The 18,535-nt window shown below is 36.1% G+C and overlaps 4 protein-coding genes across 7 annotated transcripts; 2 read left to right on the top strand and 2 right to left on the bottom strand.

Annotated features, from left to right (window-relative positions):
• The first annotated feature begins 613 nt into the window (after nt 1-613).
• MYB101 (myb domain protein 101) lies at nt 614-4,145 on the top strand. Its single transcript, XM_007046312.3, has 3 exons — nt 614-1,525; nt 2,244-3,144; nt 3,481-4,145. The coding sequence occupies exons 1-3, from the start codon at nt 1,226-1,228 to the stop codon at nt 3,738-3,740; spliced, it is 1,461 nt and encodes a 486-aa protein (XP_007046374.3). The 5' UTR covers nt 614-1,225; the 3' UTR covers nt 3,741-4,145.
• Nucleotides 4,146-5,449: 1,304 nt separating this feature from the next.
• On the bottom strand, nt 5,450-8,413 carry LOC108660558 (Putative membrane lipoprotein). 3 transcript variants are annotated; one of them, XR_001926301.2, is made up of 5 exons: nt 8,276-8,413; nt 7,848-8,094; nt 7,503-7,724; nt 5,977-6,194; nt 5,450-5,667 (listed from the first exon to the last, which is right to left on the bottom strand). XR_001926301.2 is itself a non-coding variant. In XM_018114489.2 (4 exons), the coding sequence occupies exons 1-4, from the start codon at nt 8,276-8,278 to the stop codon at nt 5,654-5,656; spliced, it is 486 nt and encodes a 161-aa protein (XP_017969978.2). In that variant the 5' UTR covers nt 8,279-8,413; the 3' UTR covers nt 5,450-5,653. The 3 variants fall into 3 exon arrangements, 1 of the variants encoding a protein (XP_017969978.2); XR_001926302.2 differs by having other exon boundaries at nt 5,977-6,183; XM_018114489.2 differs by lacking the exon at nt 5,977-6,194.
• Nucleotides 8,414-9,316: 903 nt separating this feature from the next.
• On the bottom strand, nt 9,317-12,221 carry LOC18610579 (2-alkenal reductase (NADP(+)-dependent)-like). The gene is made up of 6 exons (XM_018114544.2): nt 11,790-12,221; nt 11,508-11,691; nt 11,216-11,382; nt 9,988-10,070; nt 9,771-9,897; nt 9,317-9,680 (listed from the first exon to the last, which is right to left on the bottom strand). Exons 1-6 carry the CDS (start codon nt 12,096-12,098, stop codon nt 9,426-9,428), a joined length of 1,125 nt encoding a protein of 374 aa, XP_017970033.2. The 5' UTR covers nt 12,099-12,221; the 3' UTR covers nt 9,317-9,425.
• Nucleotides 12,222-13,822: 1,601 nt separating this feature from the next.
• Nucleotides 13,823-18,363, top strand: LOC18610578 (Metal-dependent phosphohydrolase). 2 transcript variants are annotated; one of them, XM_007046307.3, is made up of 8 exons: nt 13,827-14,290; nt 15,572-15,696; nt 16,014-16,051; nt 16,219-16,329; nt 16,427-16,506; nt 17,082-17,118; nt 17,773-17,814; nt 17,939-18,363. In XM_007046307.3, exons 1-8 carry the CDS (start codon nt 14,018-14,020, stop codon nt 18,022-18,024), a joined length of 792 nt encoding a protein of 263 aa, XP_007046369.1. In that variant the 5' UTR covers nt 13,827-14,017; the 3' UTR covers nt 18,025-18,363. The 2 variants fall into 2 exon arrangements, with proteins under 2 accessions (XP_007046370.1, XP_007046369.1); XM_007046308.3 differs by lacking the exon at nt 17,773-17,814 and having other exon boundaries at nt 13,823-14,290.
• The last annotated feature ends 172 nt before the right edge of the window (nt 18,364-18,535 follow it).

Genomic DNA, 18,535 nt, shown 5'->3' with positions numbered 1-18,535 from the left:
GTCCAGGAAGCTCTCTGCTTCTACTGGGAGAATTGATACCTACTGTTGAAGGCAAGTTCAGTGGTGGTAATAATGAAAAAGAGGAGGGCATCTATTTAGATGAATCGCTGTTGATGCGCTTTTTGTGGTAATGATGAAATGAATTTCTTTTCCTGTTTTATGATTTTCCGTGGACTCTGGTAGAGATTAGAGAAGGAAAATTACTGCAGGTTATCTCTTCTTTCTCCATTCCATAAAAAGACTCTGGAATTGTATGGTCAAAGTGAATAAATAAAAGATTAAGATGAAACTTAATTTGGTCAAAGTGAATAATAGAGAAAATGGAAAGTCATTAAATTATATATTGGACAATGGAGGGGGAATTAAGGATTTATCCCAAAAGATCAGTCATTTAATGTTGAATAACAGGAGAATTTGATGGCTTAGAGCAGAGTTTGGTAAATGGCTTTTGAAATCAGTGTTGAATATATTTATATATAATACAAAAGAAAACAAGAAAAGCAAACTAATTAGTAATAAGCAGAATTGTGATAGAAATAGAAAACGCGTCCAAGGACGTAGGACGAAGCATGCAAAGCGGAGCGAAATCAAAGCTCACACCAATTGAAGTTGTGTTTTCTGTTGTGTGCCAAACCCAAAGCCAAAGCCCTTTGCTTTCTGTTCCTCTGGGTGTGGGGTGTAGGCTCTCATAAGCTCTTCTTTTCTGGCCCCCACACCTCTCTCTCTCTCTCTCTCTACATCTCTCTCTTTCTCTCTCTAAATCTACACTTTCTTTTTTCTTAGTTTCTCCCAACACTACAATGTATTAAAAACACAAAACTAGTAAGAAACAAAGTGTTACTACATACAACAACAGACAAAGACAAGAGCTTTCTTCCCCCCACCGTCCCCCCCTCTCTCCTCTCTTTCATGCATTTCTCTCGCCTTGAGAGAGGAGAGAACTCTCAAACGTGCAAACAAAGCTCTTCCCCTACTCTATGCTTCAATTTCTTGAAGAAAAAGCTGGATCAAATCTCAAAACAACATACACTTATTACGTAAAACAACTGCAGACTCCATCCCTCCTAATCAACATTTCCTCTTCTATTTTAAAGTTTAAAAGCTTTAAACTTCCAAACCAAACCAAGCCAACAGAAATAGGCAGTAACTAATATAAGCATAGGAGTTTTATTAGCTTATTGGCTTGGTGGTGGCCGATAGCTTGATACTTGTTTTACCAATCCCCATGAAGAGCAACAGCGGTGTGGGGTCTGATAGGATGATCAGCCATGGCCTCAAAAAGGGCCCATGGACGGCTGCGGAGGATGCAATCTTGATGGAGTACGTGAAGAAGCACGGAGAAGGGAATTGGAATGCTGTGCAGAAGAATTCCGGGTTGATGAGGTGTGGGAAGAGTTGCAGGTTGAGGTGGGCTAATCATTTGAGGCCTAATCTCAAGAAAGGTTCCTTTTCTCCTGAAGAAGAGAGGATCATCATCGAACTTCACGCTAAACTTGGCAACAAATGGGCTCGTATGGCCGCCCAGGTATTTATATCATTGCATATATGTCTGTGTGTATATATAAATATATATTTGCATGCACTTTTCTATATATACTAGTATATGTTTTCCATTGTTTTTGCATCTCTTTTATTTCTCCCCTCCATCCTTTAAATTCTTTATAGTATCATTTGATGTTGATTGTTACCTTTAATATGGAGTTACAAGATTTTGAGATCATTCATTCATTCATACATACACATCATCAGATTTTCCTTTTCTTTTCTTTTGATTAAACGATGAAAGAGCCATATGCTCAGATAAGTCACCAGCGTTCTGCAAAAGACTCATCCCAGCATTCATCTTTCATAGTATGTACAACTCGATCACCCCCTACAAAAAATTGGGAGGGTTTTCCTTCTCTGTTAATAGTTCATTCATAAACATCATCAGATTTTCCTTTTCTGTTTTTTCTTTCTCTATGTTGGTTGTTACCTTTAATATGGAGTTACCAGATTTCGAGATCATTCATTCATACACATCATCAGATTTTCCTTTTCTGTTTTTTCTTTCTCTATGTTGGTTGTTACCTTTAATATGGAGTCACCAGATTTCGAGATCATTCATTCATACACATCATCAGATTTTCCTTTTCTGCTAATAGTTCTTTAGGCCCACCTCTAGCCTTTGAATTCCTTTGCTGTGCTTTTCCTCATTCTCTCCCTACCCCCCCTTTTCTAATTCATCTTTTGGTTTCCCAAAGTTGCCCGGTAGAACTGACAATGAGATCAAGAATTACTGGAATACGAGAATGAAGAGACGCCAAAGAGCAGGGCTGCCCATTTACCCTCAAGAAGTAGGAGATGATGTCGCTGGGATTCTTCTCCAACAGCAGCAAGAACAAGAACAGCAAATTCAACAATATCAAGGACGAAAGCGACCTAACTCTTCTTCACTATCATCTTTCCTTTCCTCTTCTCAGGGTAGAAAGCACGATTATATTTCATCTTTCTCCTTCTTAGATTCCATGAATCTCTCATCAGCTGGACAGAATCAAGCCATCTCTTCATGTTACTCCAACCTCAGCCACCAGTTCAAGCTCTATAATAACACTGGCAATAACATTGATTTTGCTCTTCCTCTATCCCCGAATTCTCCATTTCTACCCTCATCCTCAGATTTGTATAACGAAAACATAACTGCCCAATTGTCAGCACCATCATTCCAGTTCATCGATTCCGGAAGTCTTGACAACACTTTAAGCTTCAGTTCATTGCTAATGGGAGCTCAAACTGAGCCAATCGACTTTGTTCCAGGATTGAAAGCAGACCTTGGTTCATCCCAAACACCACCACGACCAACAACTCCTGCTTCTTCTTACACAAGCAGTGGTGGTGTTTGTCTGGTTGCACCGTCTGGCAACACAATCAATTACTGTGGACTCAAGGGCAGTAGTGGCTTGTTGGATGCTCTTTTGGTGGAGTCTCGATCTTTGTCTCGCAATGAGAGACAAAAAAATGGTGAAGAATTTCCACAAGTGATTGATAAAGAGAAAGGCGTTATGGATGCAGCTAATGTGGAGAACGAGGAAGAGGAAGTTGACGCCAATGAGTGCGTTGTTGAAACCCACCGCGATGACTTTAGCTCCTGTCCATCGTCAATAGGTAAGTCATCATTCTTTGGTTTTGGCTACATCTAAGATTATAGGTGAATATTATTTGTTTAAATATTTTTGTCATGTCTATACCATATGCTATAATAATAATAATTTACTGCTCTGATTTATAATTTTTTGTTTGCGAATTAATTGATTTATTCATGAATCAAATGATTCTAAAAGATACTATACTTAAAGTTGCATTTGAAGTGAAATGTATAAAGGCATTGATCAATTAATTTGTGCAAGTGATCTATATATATAGGTAGATAGATAGTATATTTCTATATGATCACGAGATAATTCATTCAATTTTCTCAAATACCATTCACATGGACGGCAGGGCTGAAATCAGGAGATGAAAGCATAGAAGAGATGAATGCCATGGACGATGACTTGCACAGCTTACTCAACAATTTCCCCTCATCGACGCCACTGCCGGAGTGGTACACCAAGAGCACTCGTATATCTAATAACGGGTCACCGTCTGGTAATATGGCGCTGGACGCTCAGCAAAACGTTTCACCAGCCGTAGCTACAACGGCTGACCTTGATTGGTCCTTGGGTTCTTGCAGTTGGAAAAATATGCCTGGCATTTGCTAAATTAATCCATTGGATTACTAATTAGCAAGGAAATATATATGGGACTATCAGTTATACTTAAAAGGACTAGAAAGTTAATTAATTAGCACCGGTGTTGAATGTTGATTGATGTAGTTAGGCCATGCATAGCTAGTTGCTGACAATATGATCTTAATCAGTCTTTTTTGTGGTTGAATTCCTACTTCCTATATTTTCGGGTGTGGCTTATGCAGGTGGTGTACTGTCAGGTTTAGCCCTTAAAAAACGTAATCCTTGGTTCATGCCATCTAATGTTGTATATATATATATATATATATATATATATGATATATATACTTGTTTCATTGTACGGGCTGTATGAATTATATATTAGACTAGAATATGAAATGCTTATTGATAGATATTCCAGAATGTTTTGGTGATTAATTTTTACGTAAAATTCTTGGACATGTAGCCCATGCATTGCTTTAGTCTTAAATTAACGCAGTGTATAGCATGCAACGAGAATTGCTAATCGTGGAGGCAACTTTGATATGTATGTATTGAATTGTCGTCTCCTTCACTAAAGCGATTAAATAAAGAGAGAAGAAATGATGGTATGGCGGATGTGGAAAGCTGATCAAATTCCCTTATCATCTAATTTTGGGTATTGAAACGTACGTCTCTATTTTCAGAGAGAAAAAACAGGATTCACGCATACCATCTTTCCCTTATCATCGCCCAGTTCCCTCTGATGTAGCTCATAATACTTGCAATATAAAAATGATTCGTATGGCACCTGCACCAACAGCAGCGGACCTGCTTGGATGATGGGTGAATGGAAACATGTTTCTCTTGTTTTGCCACTCCAATTCCAATACCATAATATACTTGATAAGCAACTGTAACTTAAGAATATATATATAAATAAATCAAATATGATCCGTTTATTGGCAGATATATATCATCAGATAAACAAACTAAATCATGAAAGGGTGGTCCTTGTTGAGATGTTTCTTAATTCAAGGAAAGGTGTATTATTAATTTAACCAGGATGGGATTAGGATCCATAGGGTTTGCATGAGTGAAGAAGCATGCATCGAGCATCAATGACATGTGTCCATGTATTTCATGCACCCATAGCAGACATTTTCCCACACCAGTACCACCCACGCATCCCAAGCCTCATCATTTAATTCCTTCTTTTGTGCTCAAATCGATCATATCATATGCTTCTACATTCTAGTTTGTTTTATTTTCTAGACTTCTATCAATACTCTACCCTCCAGTTTCACACAAGTTTTCTACCCAATGCGATGCATTTTTCTCCGAAGATTAGTTTTGCTTGTTAATCGTGATCACATGGATAGCTGTAGCTGCCAAAATTACAACAGAAAAAAGGAAAACATATTTGTAAATAACTAAAGAAAGATTGGTCGACTTTGTTAGGAATTTCTTATTTGTTTCTACCATTTGCTGTAGGTTTTTTGTTTTAACTAAATATTAACAATATTTGGTCTAATAAATCCACTATTGTTATTGGTGATGATCTCATAAAGTAAATAAGTTATGTACTAGTGGGGTATCTCCTCTTCTTTTTCTTTTTTTTTTTCTTTCCTTTCTTATGATCTCAATTGTCATTTAAGGCTTTCTAATCGAAGATGAATACGAGTGTGTGAAAATACTAATAACTTACAGAAATAAAGATAAAAAAGCCCGAACTTGCCAAAGGTAAAGAATTGCAAACATGATTAAGGGATTGCTAGGGGATAAAACACATTAATATAAAGCCAAAAAGATAACAAAAAATCTTTAGCCAGCGTCATTTATCTCCGGCAACAATTGCTAGTACATTACAAACTTGGTCTTCCTTCATGTAGCAGATGCTATCCCACGGGGAAAATGCACTGTGCCATGGTACCGTTTAGTCATATTTGCAATTGGTTATATAGCAGTTAATCTTTTAAACCTGCAAGAAAGTGAGAATGCATCAGTAATTAGTTCCATCATCATCAATCATACATATAAATATGCATATTACAAAAGCAATAAGAGAAATTCAACTGTGACAATAGAATGGATATATTCGTCCATGTAAACAAACAATACATTAGACAGCGAGATGAGAGCAAAAAGATCCAAAGGTCAAGTTTCTGTAAGCCGTGTTTACTCCATAAAATCAGCACTTAAGATACTAACTATCTGCTACTCTAAAATGTAATGTCACAGTAAGATTCACTAAGTATAAGAAACATAAAAGTCAGTTAACTGCCACCACCTATATATTGCCTTTGTGCATAGCTCATGGGTCTGTTGATTTCCTATGAGAAAGCAGTGTGTGTATGAATTGCCCTGAAGGTTCTCCATTTGAAGTAGAATGGCCCTTCATACATGCTCCAACTGCACTATCTACTGACGATGCATTCTATTGGAACTAGTCACTCTTCATCATGAGTTTTCTGATGATATTATTTGTTACCTGTGCCTGTGAAGGTACTTAAGATAAAAAATATGTAAAAGAATCTTAAATGATATACTTTTACATTCTATATGCAAAACAAGATATGGTAATAATCACTATAAATACTTCTCTGATGGTGATAATAGATTTGATACATAATTTGAAATTATACCAATCATTGAGGCACAAATGCTTAGTTTGCTCACTTGCTCATTCTCCCTCTCACATTATGTCCAAATCAAAACATGTCAAAGCATGACACTCACATTGGTGTCCAAAATCATAGGGGAAAGCCCTTACAACATAAGGAATGGTCAAAAAATCAAAGTAACTACTTATTGTTCTGGCTTCAGTAGGATTTGATTCATAACTTGAAATTATCTCGGTCATTGAGGAACAAAGGCTTAGGCTTTGTTCTCTCTCTCTCTGTTGATTCATAGATTGAAATTATCCCATTCACGGAGCCACAAATGACTAGTATTTGCTCAATTACAACCCCAAAGACTCCTTAATCTAAAATTTTCAAGAAATGTTTCAGATTTCTGGCGTACTATAAAAAAACTGTCTAGCCCTAGTAAAGAGATTCAACCTACATGCAACAGAGAAGTTAAACCATATGTCCAAAGAAATATTACCTTTCTTTGCTCGTTTTCCTAGTAAGCATCTCAGAACTATTAAACCTGATCCAATAGCTATTATGTTGCTTGACATGCTTGAGTTTAAACTTTTAGAGCAGAATTAGTGAGTTAAGAGAGCATCTTCAATCAGCAACTCTAAAATGCCATTGAATTGCTAAAACAAAGCAGAGTGCCTAGGACCAACCAAATCAATAGCATTAGTCATGGAATGAGACAGAGAGATGTGACTCAAAAGGTATACAACAGCAGAACTTTGCATTGATCTGTTCCTAGATATGTCATGATAATTACATCAATTTAGTAATGATTTTCAAAAACACCCCTAAAACAGGAATTTCCAGTTTAGTGTAGTGAATACCAAATTCAGAATAGTAACTCTGGGCGGTAGACATGCACAAAATAAAATTAGCTGGCATCAAGTGGCAAACTAAAATGAGTTTCATGTTAAAAACTCACACTTAAACCAAGGGGAATGAGATAAATAAGGGAGACGGTCTAAAACTGTGTGGCATCAAGTCAAAGAGAGTAGCTTTGCAAACATGGTATAACAGAGAAATGAAGTAGTATATACAACAGCAGAAATTGCTATAACAAACAATATAAAGAATTGGAGAGAAGGATCATGCCACAAATTGTTATCCCTTTTAATAATAATCTACAGCAATTTGGTCATACTTTCTACAAAGTTGGAACTTTTGAGGATACCTTTGCGAGGGTGGAAAAACCGACCGTAAAATCTTTCAAAACCAGCCCAAATAGAACTAGTGTGGGGACGCAACATGCTTGACAATCTTCCAGTGGCTTCTCTTTGAAGGACAGAGACGTAAGGTGCAAAAGTCTTCCAGCCAAGACCAGGTGTAATTTTGGAAGAGGAAAGACCGCTGGATCGGGCAAGATCCAGTGCCCCAGTTGTGGTTGCTAGAAAAGCTGGAACAGAAGCAACATGTCAATTTGGAAGAGAAGTACACCAACACAAATTAAGATTGCTATAGTCTTTATAGGCAAAGAGAAAGGATAGAGTCAGTTAGATAGTAAGAGAAGAGAGTATACCGCTGTAAGGAACTTGAAAGAGGAAATTTGCAGGAAGACCAATGCCAATACCAGCAAGCGTTATGCCCACACTAAATCCAATCCCGCAGCCAGCTCCGACATAACCGATGACCTCAGGGCCAAACCCAGGACCCCATCCGACACCACATCCAATGCCTATTCCCATACCCCAAAAGGCACCGCACGTCGGATGCACTGGGTTCCATCTTTCATATCTTCTGAAGAGTCCTTTTATAATCATCGGGCCCTGACCAATTAGCAAACCGAAAATCGTTTCAACAGTGGTGCCCAACAAATAAAACAGGAAATAGCAGCAGTACTGTATAAACTTTTGTCAGCAGCTACGAATGGAAGGCCACAATTAAAAGAAGAAGAAGAAGAAGAAGAGGAAGAAGAAGCAGAGTGTAAATCCTAGTAAGAGCCAATACCATCAATCGCAAATTCTGCGGCTCCAAGCTCTCACTCTTCCTTGCTTTTGCCTTGTTGTCATTGGGACTTGACTTGATTCTACTTTCAATACACTCACACTTTGCTCTGAATCCGGCTCGGCTAAGAGGATCCACATATTTGGCCTCATGTAATGTGAGGTTCGCACTCAAGCACTCTTTATTATTATTTCTTTTTCTTTTTTAAGGATAAAAGAGTTCGAGTAAGTCACATAATTTTTTTTTAATTTTTTTATAATTTTAGTTTTTTCGTTAGTCCGAAAGTGTTCTCTATTATTTATATTACTACCAATAATAATAATATAAAGGACTCCACTTTGTAAATAATTGTACACAATAACATGTATACTTAAATATATACACAATAATAATTGTGCAAATCTTTTATTTAAAAATTTAAATTTTAATTATTTTTCAGATTCATACTAATTACTTTTTTATAAATATCTTCTTTAATTCATTTTTACATGATTTACATGTGTCTTTTTTTTAACATAATCTTTGTCAAAACAATTTTATTCATTATTTTCTTAACATATAAGAAACAAATCATATCCCAATACCTAACCTCTGTATTGTAAGTTAGAAAACAAAAAAAAAAGGAGTCATGAATCAAACTAATTTCAGAAATTATTCATCTATATATGTATCAATTTTAATTATTATTTATTTACTTAATCTTTAATTATTTACCTACTTATATATATTAAAATTGCTAATCGTAAAAAATATATTATATATCTTATACATCAATGCTTTTGAGTTTTTAAACTTTGTAAAAGAGATTAGAAAAATGAACATGAAAAACCATATTAACTTTATTTGTAGAGTTTAAAATCTCCATCGCTAGCTATAGTCGATAGTATGTAGATAGATTAACACTAATTAATCCCTTGTGGAATAGGCAATAAGGGCATGCAGTGAAATGGTGAAAGGAATTAAAAACAATCTCCTTCCTTTCCTTTCCCAATTTTCTTCCACACCATTAAACACATTAATGTTTCCCAAAAGAAGAAAAGGACAAGCACACAATGTGTATTATTTATTTCTTAGAACAATCCCTCTTTTATTCAATATTGTTCCTGGTCATGAATTAGGAGCAAGGACAAAAGGAAACACAAGCCATATATATCTAGGGCGTAACTTGGATTATGACTTTCCCAATATTTGAGCTTGAGAAAAGGGATCCTATGCTGTCCGCAAAGCTCTCAATCCCTGGATACATCTTGAGTTTGGATCTTATTTTGCCTTGTTTTATGTAGCTCTCCATCTCCTTGGCAAAATCTGCAAATCTGTCCAAATACGAAGCCACCAAATACCCCTCCATTCTTACCTCCTTACCCACAACATTCAGCAGGTTTCGGACTCCCTCTCTCTCAGTCCAAGTCTGCATGCATGCAAATCAAAGTTTTCATCAGTGTATTTACCAACCTTCCAACCATAATCCATCCATACATGAACATATATACATATAGACCTGGTTATACTGAGAAATCATTCCGCAAACTGGAATCCTTGCGTGAAGGTTCACGTGGTTGAGGACAGCCTCAAGCATCTTACCGCCCACATTTTCAAGGTAAATGTCAATGCCATTAGGAAAGTACCTGCATACCATCGATCAAGACTGCTACAGGAGAGATGTCTATTCATTTCTCAAAACTCTACGCATAAAGTAATATAGATGAATCAATTACTTGCTCAAAGCAGCATCAAGATCAGTTTCTTTGTTGTAGTTGAATGCGTCGTCATACCCGAATTCCTCCATTAGGAGCCTTACCTTAAAATATATATAAAACAAAACAAAAAGATATTAGGCCCTCTGTCTTGACTCAGTTACTTGCATGCACATTCACAAATGACCAACTAAAAATTCGTTTATAGCTAGGTTACTCTAATGGTTGTTATACACAAGTCATTGCATCTCAAGTTAATGTGGCTTAAAGTATTGCATCAAAAAATTTTAAACTACAGTACCTTTGTTTGTTTCTTAAAAATTTAATTACCGATATATCTTTCCTCTCTCTCTATATATATGAAATAAATAGTCGACCACTAAGATAGGTAAAATATCTATGGAATCACTGGATCGTTCTCATTATCTATCATCTTTGTGCCAATTTCTTTGGATTGCAAAGTGCTAAACCTTTGACAATATTAATGTCTCCCGCTTCCCAACTCATAATTATGCTCCTTACATGCAATGATTTCCACTTCCACCCTCAAGTCCCCCACCTCGGTATATCGTCAAATATCTCAAACAAAAGTTTTCAAAGTTTTGTCTGCTTGCTTCAGGATATATATATAGAGTAACACTATCACCTTCTCCAACCCCCCTGTAGCCTAAACAAGAAGAAGAAGAAAAAATTAACACCAAAATCATGTTTGCATATCTCCTATCCTCTCTTTTATTTTTCCCCTAAACGACGACGAGCTTTTCCTTTTCCATCAGAGCTAAAGAGTAAGACTCTGCTACGGGCCGACAATCTCAAGTAGGACAAGCATTCCACGTACGCCACTACAATACAACCCTTCTTCTATATTCCATGGCCAAACTCCCATTTCAAAGAACACAGCCTGTGTCATCAACTCATCATCATTCCGATTGCATTCGGTGATAATTGGTTGTTGACAAATGACACATTAATTTGTCAATGATTGTCACTGGTAAATATATGACGGAACTGGTGTTGTTTTCAACAGATTAGCGGCTGATATGACATTATTGTCGAGAAATAACCCTGTTTAATGACAATAAAATACAAACCAAAGTTTTGTGCTACTTTAAGATTCAGCCATATAATAAACTCAGCATTGAGAAGATTAAAAATAATTAAATTTATTTTAATAGTTATTTTTGAAATGTTCTTATCAAAAAAATTATTTTTTATAATTTCCTCTATATATTTTGCATGGACTACGTACCTTGTCATCAGATCCGGTGCTTCCAATGACTTTACAACCCTTGAGCTTGGCCAATTGTCCTGCAAACATTCCTACACCACCTGCAGCCGCTGATATGAAGACGTTTGAGCCTGGCTTTGGGTCTCCCAGCACTTGTATCCCCAACCATGCTGCAAAACCAGGAACCCCTGTGTTTTAATTGCACATACACCCATCATTAGTAGTAGTAACCATGATCATATACATATTTATATATCAGTACTGAGAAAACTAAATCAAACACAAAACTCCAAGAATTGAAATGATTAATCACCAAGACAACTGAGATATTCTGGCAAGGGCACTCCCGCCGCTGGATCAATCTTTCTTATCAGGACATCGGAAGGCACGACACAGTATTCAGCTACAGGGAAGAAAGCATTCAGCACAATGTCACCCTCGTTATACTTATCATCCTTGGATCTGATTACTCTTCCAATTCCAAAAGCAGTTATCACCTGTACGGTATTTTGTAAACTAGTGCATTATTACAAACCGATTGATACTAGTAATTCTTGGCTTAAAAGAAGGTACGCAAGTAGAGCATGAAACGAACCTGGTTAAGGAGGAACTGCGGAAAATATAAACCATCATCGTGGCCGCTCATCCTGGTACGAAGATAAGGATCAATGGAGATGAAGAGGAGTTGAATGGCAACATGGGCTTGGGGTATGGAATCAAGGGCAAGGGAAAGTGGGACACTGCGGAGCTTCAGATGATCAGAGGTTGGAACGCCTTGAGGTGCATAGTCTGCTAAGTACCATTCTTTGCTCTCAACAATATTCACAGCCTCCCTCTTCTCACCTTTACTCATTTTCTCTCCCTCTTTAGACACACAGATTTCTGATTGATTTTGGCTTGTCATACAGCAACTAGTGGAGAGTTAGGTTTTAAATAGTGGAGAGTTAGGTTTGAATTTAAATTGCTTCGGCCATAATCTAGCTACCTAACGAATGGAAATCTCCTGCTCCTAGTTAGTGCCCCATTGCTGGCACTTCTCTAATTTAATGCCAAATGTCCTTCAAATTGTTTAATTGAATAAAGAAGTTGGATAACGGTGTTAAAACTAGGTTAACTAATAGTGTTATAAAACCCTCACCGCTTGTTGCTATGCTACAGGAATACCTCGGGTGGACCAAAGAAGCATTGCTTTTACGATCGGGAAACTCCTCTTGATGACAACATTGTTGTTTACAGAAAACAAAGAAGATCGGATTGTTGGAAGAGGGAATCTAGACTTGGTTTATGGCACTAGGAATTTAAGGTTGACGGAAATCCTTGAAGAAAATTTGGGTCCTGATTTTGAGACGGTGGCTTACTGAAATAGTAGAAACAAGGAAGGTCACCGTTTGTATTACAACATATATGGTGCTTTGAGGAACAAGCAAATGCTTTATAAAATACTTGGTTCAGAAGAGAATTGCCAAAAGTTCTTAAGATAGAGAGTTCAATACATCACTCATGGTCAAGAACATGTTATTGAGGAATGAAACAGATCCTTTATAGCATTAAAAAAATAAAAAAGAAAATAATTTAAAATAATATTCATTATATCAAGAAAATTGATGAAAAAGAAAATAAAAAAAAGATGTGGCATCATATGCTGGAGATCCACGTTTAAAGACCAACAAATAAATCTGGTTAATTTTCAAAATCCTTTAAAGACTCACGCTTTACAATAACTTTTTATTTTATTGTCAAAATCTCTATAGAATTTGAATTTTCGTATTTAATTTTTAATTTATTTTTTATTGTTAATTTTACTAGGAAAATAAATAAAAAACGATAGTAATAGAGCAAAACAATCTCCATAAATGACCAAATTTGAATTCTCTCTTTCAACAATCCGAATTTTCTTTATTTTCTGTAAGTAACAATGTTGTCATCGAAGAGGAGTTTTGATCGTAAAAATAGTGCTCCTTTGACCAGCCTGAGATACTCCAATAGCCCAACAATAAGCAGCGAAGGTTCTATACTACTATTAATTAGCTTAACATGGTTTAATTTTAACACCGTAACTTTTATCATTTAATTAAAATTTAGAGGACACCTGGCATTAAATTAGAAAAGAGGCACCAATGGGACACTTACCAGGGGCAGGAGATTTCCATTCTCCACCCAGCAGCCTGAGGCTGTGAGTCGATGCCATAATTTCCTAAGCAATGATGAGGCATCGCTTACGCAAAGGATCAGTAGGCCCCTGGGCCCCCTGCCCCAGCCCCGACAAACTAAGGGGCTCCTGCCCGGCCTAGATCCATATCCGCCCCGGTTCATCCTACTCATATATTAGTTTTATTTTTAAACAAAAAATCATTTTAATTGAAATTTATTGTAACTTACCTTGATCAGACGAAATTGTTAGGGGATCATAATTTATTATTTTATTTTTAATAAATAGAATTTAAATCATCTTATCTTATCTTATATAGATAAAAACAATATTAAGATTATTGAACGATTCTATTCATGATCTAAATTTTTATAAATTAATTTTACATAAGTGATTCATGGATGAAAAGATTTTTTTAAAATTTTTAAATCATGAATCATTTTTAATAATTTATGAAACATACCTTAAGCCTTAATCCTGTATACATTAACTCGTTAAAAAAAAAGCAACAAAATAAGTCATGTGGTGAATTACGTAGCAGAGCGAGAAACGCCTGATTTTTTCCCGTTAAGACCAAAGTTAATCGGCAGCCCAACCAAATCGTGCCCCCGTTTCTCGCATCCCATAAAAAAGGCAAGAAAAGAAAGCAAACTTCTCAATCTCCGGCGTACAAAATGGCGGTTAATACGTCAATCAACTGCGCGCCTCCATTGCATCGGTTCAGACGTCGCCGCTTGCCGATCACTTTCATCAGCCACGCTTCTTCCTCCTCCTCTCGACCGATTTGCTTTACCGGAGCTGCCACTTTGAGGCTCGTCTCTGTCCATTCTCAAAAACCCGGCTCCGAGAGCTCGGCCATTATGTCGAATACCGGTGTTCCCTCCAGGTTGTCCAGTTCGTCGACGGCCTCCGCTATTGATTTTCTCACACTGTGCCATCGTCTCAAGGTATAAAAGACACTTTCAGGTTAATTCCTTCCTTTGTATTTCCCTAATTCTTTGTTTAGATTGAGGGGCCAGTACTCCTTAAATTTAAGACTTTGTGAATACTATACTAATAAAAGGAGTTTTCAATGAAATTTTTGAAAGATACTCACTATCTTGCTGTTTACATACCAAGTAAACAGCATGCTCGAAGAATTAAAAGGATAGCAAACGAAATGATCTTTACTTGAATGAATAATAAGCATAATTTATCCATTTTGTCATTTTTATCAAGCATGATGATTCCTTTTACATTTTTGTTATTTTTGTTTTTACTTTCATTGACAACCTTCAAGTGAGAAAAGGTATGTAACAGGGAATTCTAGTATTCTGATTGATTCCATTAAAATGCTCAGCTTTAGTTGGAGGATGAGATGAAGTCATACAGGTGTATTTGAATTCCACAATTTGTTAGATAATGAGATGAGCTTATACCTGCGTATTTGAACTCCACAACAAGGATAACTGCACAAAAGTTTAAGCACCTTTTTCCATTTACTTTATTGGGACATAGATCTGAACCTATATGCATAAAATCTATTCCCAACTTCTTTAACGGTAGTAGTGTGACAATCTACAGCATGAGACCCTATGCCAATGTTGCCTTGTATAGACATTGGGCATAAGGTATATGTACTTTCATTTTGTTAGCAATACTCTAGCTTGTACTTATCTCTCTGGTCAGTTAGGCTGATAAGTCGAAACAGAAAAACTTATGGTAGAGCTTTAGAGATCTAACTTTCAAAAAAAAAAAAAAAAGAGCTTTAGAGATCTACTTCTTTATTTTGGTTTCATAAATTTGTGGAGGCTTGGAGGTGTATTTTATTATTGACATAGCATGCAGAACAAGTTTTGACCTTAACAAAGGGGTTTTTAATTATTCATGGAAGACTTGGAAGAATTACAGATTTTAGAAGGATATGGTAGCTCTTATTTATTGCTATTTTATTTGGTTTTTAGTTTTTGTTTTCAATTTATTTCCATATAATTCTAAGTGTGCATTTTACACGGTAATTGTTTTTTAGAGTTGTTTTCTCTTTGTTTAAACTGTAAGTATCCCCCACCCATCTTTCTCTCCTACAGTTATCGGCTGAATTTCGCAACTGAGGAAATGTGAGCCTCACTGCCAAAAATACGTGTTTTATTTCATTTTTAGCATTGCATCGTGCCTTTTTAATATACTATTGTATAAACTGGCTTGGAAAGGAAAGATTGTAATTATTGATTTCATTCTGTATCTTGTAGACCACAAAAAGGAAGGGTTGGATCAATCACGGGATAAAGGGTCCTGAATCAATTGCTGACCATATGTACCGCATGGCTTTGATGGCTTTGATTGCTGGTGACCTTCCTGATGTGAATAGAGAAAGGTTGACTCTTGTCATATCATATGAAGGCTTTTGTCTTTATTAATATATCAACTTCCAAGTTTTTCATTTGATTTGTTTTTTTTTTTCATTCATGGTGATTGATGAAAATTTTGGGAGAGTTAGCTGTTAGCTTTATGTCTTGTCTTATTTTCTCTGACTAGATTTAGCTTGGAAAGGAGGCTAGAGGCGAGTTTAGTGATAGGCATATGATTTTTTATGCTTACTTTTTCTTTCTTTTAAAACTTCTATTTCCTATGTGCTTTTGTTGGGTGTTACTTAGGGAAGTTTTATGTCTTTTTGCATCTAACCTTTTACAGGTGTATTAAGATAGCAATTGTCCATGATATTGCAGAAGGTACTTTTCTATGTCCTTATTTTCAAACATTATCGATAATGTACTTCAAATTTAGATGTGCATGTCACCTGCACTGACATAGATAACATGAAATTTATGGTTTGAGTCTTTAGGTTTTCTTTTTGGGCCAAATTTGAGTCTTGAGTTCAGATATTGAATTTTGACAGCTATTGTTGGAGATATAACACCATCAGATGGTGTGCCTAAAGAAGAAAAAAGCAGACGTGAGCAAGCAGCGTTAACTGATATGTGCAAAATTCTGGGTGGAGGAATGAGGGGTACTTCTTAAACCATGTTTTATGTGGAAATTTTGGATTGTTAAATTGCTTACTAACTGCATCTACTTGTCTAAATTGGGTATTTCGTTATCTGCAGCTGAGGAGATCCAAGAACTGTGGGCAGAATATGAAAGTAATGCTTCTCTGGAGGCTAATCTTGTGAAAGATTTTGACAAGGTATGTTCTGTGATGGCATTCATTTGTGTGTGCATGCTTTCTCACACACACACGCAGATAAAGGTTTTTCTCCTGGAAGAGCATTTTGTATTGAAAATGAGATATCTTAGGTTGTTGGTTGTTAGAAGTGGTAACCATGGTTGAATTATTCTACATCAATGAAGTAGCCCTCTCTCTCTTTCTCACTTATATTTGGCATAGTTTTGTATGCTATATTTCTGATAAGAAGCATTTGGAACGTAGTAATGTATTGTGCTGTAAAGAACTTCTGTTGTATATATTATTGATGGGTTTGGTTTTCAACAACCTTCTTGTGGATAAAGGAGAATGGGGGTACAGGGTTTAGCAAAACAGTAGATACATCATACATGGCTCTAGGACTTTTCCGTAGATCATTATATTGACATTACCTTGTAATGTTTCTGTAATGCAAACTCATTGTGATTTACTGATTTTCACTTTCTGTGTTAGTCCTGCACTAGAATATTTGTATTTGTTGTCTCACCCTCCTGGATAAATATAGAAGTATTACTTTTTCCTTGCTTCAATTGAGTTTATGTGCTTTCACAATCCAGGTTGAAATGATTCTGCAAGCACTGGAATATGAAATGGGTAAGTGTCTTTATGTATTTATGGCTGAAAATGGGAAAGGGTTTGTGAATTTAAATTTTTGGGTAAAATATCCTTACCTTTTAAGTTTTGATCGAAATTATACAAAGTAACATTAGTTTTCTAAATAGACATTTTACCCCAAAAGTGCAAACACTATTAACAGAGATTATAAAAAAACTAAAATACTCTTTCTTTCTTTATTAATTTAAAAAATTATTGTTATATTTAAAAAAAATAGGGAGCACTAGCCGGTGCTCAGGCTCCCTGAGAGGAGCACCGGTGCTCCCATAGAGAGCTTGATCGGGGCTCCCCAGGGGAGCTCCGATGCTCTCCAAATGGGAACTTTTTTTTTAATTAATAAAAAATAATAATAAATAATAAAATTATAAAATAGTAATTTTAAAAATTAATTAAGGGTGAAATTGTGTCCTTACCCTTTCTACGTCAGCAAGTTAAAAGAAACACTAACGGTTGATTAACAGCTGGACCTACGTGTCCAGCGGAAAATATTATCTTGGGACGGAGTGTTCATTTCAAAAACTCATAAACTTAGGTGTAATTCCTATCAAAACTTAGGAGGGTAAGGTATTTTATCCTAAATTTTTTTATATAATTATCCAAGTTCTTTTGTTTGATATTATCATATCATGGCAGAACATGGGAAGGTGCTGGATGAGTTTTTCCTTTCAACTGCAGGTAGAGTAGATTATTTGTTTCAAGCAGGATGAAATAAGTGAAACCATTGACATCTTTTTATATTACTTGCTCCTAAACTGATAGTGATATTTACTTTTTCTCATTACTTCCTTCTGATTTTCAGGAAAGTTTCAGACTGAAATAGGAAAGAGTTGGGCTGCAGAGATTAATTCAAGGAGAAATTCACAATTGGCAGACAAAGCTAATTGATCTGATGGATTAGGATCAATTTTCATTTTTATTTAGTTGCTTAGAGAGGAGCATTTTGGAATGGAAAACGGTATGTGGCAAAATTTAAACCGGATACACCTGGTGTAGCCACCTTCTTCTCTGGCACCTTAGGAGGATGTCCAATTGTCTTGTCTCTGGAAGCAAGCAAACGGCTTCGTCATTTGTTAACATAACCGCCGATGCTGCAGAACCTGGAAGGCTAGCATAATATGGTTAGTGTATCCTGTGATGCGTAGTGTCTCATGTTACCAGAAAGTTTTTGGTTGTAAGAATGGAAAGTCATTTACCAATGCTAGAAATAGACAGAGGAACCTATAATCTGCTGCGTTCTTTGAACATGTATTGCATTTTACTAATATCCAAACACACTCGTTTGATTTTGAAACTAAAATGAAAGGAAGAATGTGGAGACTAAAGAAGTCAAGTCGTGGCGCTGTGTTCTAGAAGTCGAACCTCTCAAACATGTCATTGTCATTTTATTACAACCTGT

Source organism: Theobroma cacao, chromosome 2 (assembly GCF_053813885.1).
Source record: "Theobroma cacao isolate CCN51 chromosome 2, ASM5381388v1, whole genome shotgun sequence".
Lineage (NCBI taxonomy): Eukaryota > Viridiplantae > Streptophyta > Magnoliopsida > Malvales > Malvaceae > Theobroma > Theobroma cacao.
Note: the sequence above shows the minus strand (reverse complement) of the source record. Positions and strands in the feature narration are given on the sequence as shown.

Bases quoted from the DNA above. Each gene is read 5' to 3' on its own strand.
- MYB101 (XM_007046312.3), top strand. From the start codon at position 1,226: ATGAAGAGCAACAGCGGTGTGGGGTCTGATAGGATGATCAGCCATGGC. The intron at 1,526-2,243 runs GTATTTATATCA...GGTTTCCCAAAG, and splicing joins GGGCTCGTATGGCCGCCCAG to TTGCCCGGTAGAACTGACAA. The intron at 3,145-3,480 runs GTAAGTCATCAT...CATGGACGGCAG, and splicing joins CTCCTGTCCATCGTCAATAG to GGCTGAAATCAGGAGATGAA.
- LOC108660558 (XM_018114489.2), bottom strand. The intron at 7,725-7,847 runs GTATACTCTCTT...CTTCTGTTCCAG, and splicing joins CTTTCAAGTTCCTTACAGCG to CTTTTCTAGCAACCACAACT.
- LOC18610579 (XM_018114544.2), bottom strand. From the start codon at position 12,098: ATGACAAGCCAAAATCAATCAGAAATCTGTGTGTCTAAAGAGGGAGAG. The intron at 9,898-9,987 runs GTAATTGATTCA...GATGGTATGCAG, and splicing joins CTTGATGCTGCTTTGAGCAA to GTACTTTCCTAATGGCATTG. The intron at 9,681-9,770 runs GTCTATATGTAT...GCATGCATGCAG, and splicing joins TGATTTCTCAGTATAACCAG to ACTTGGACTGAGAGAGAGGG.
- LOC18610578 (XM_007046307.3), top strand. From the start codon at position 14,018: ATGGCGGTTAATACGTCAATCAACTGCGCGCCTCCATTGCATCGGTTC. The intron at 16,330-16,426 runs GTACTTCTTAAA...CGTTATCTGCAG, and splicing joins TCTGGGTGGAGGAATGAGGG to CTGAGGAGATCCAAGAACTG. The intron at 16,507-17,081 runs GTATGTTCTGTG...TTCACAATCCAG, and splicing joins TTGTGAAAGATTTTGACAAG to GTTGAAATGATTCTGCAAGC.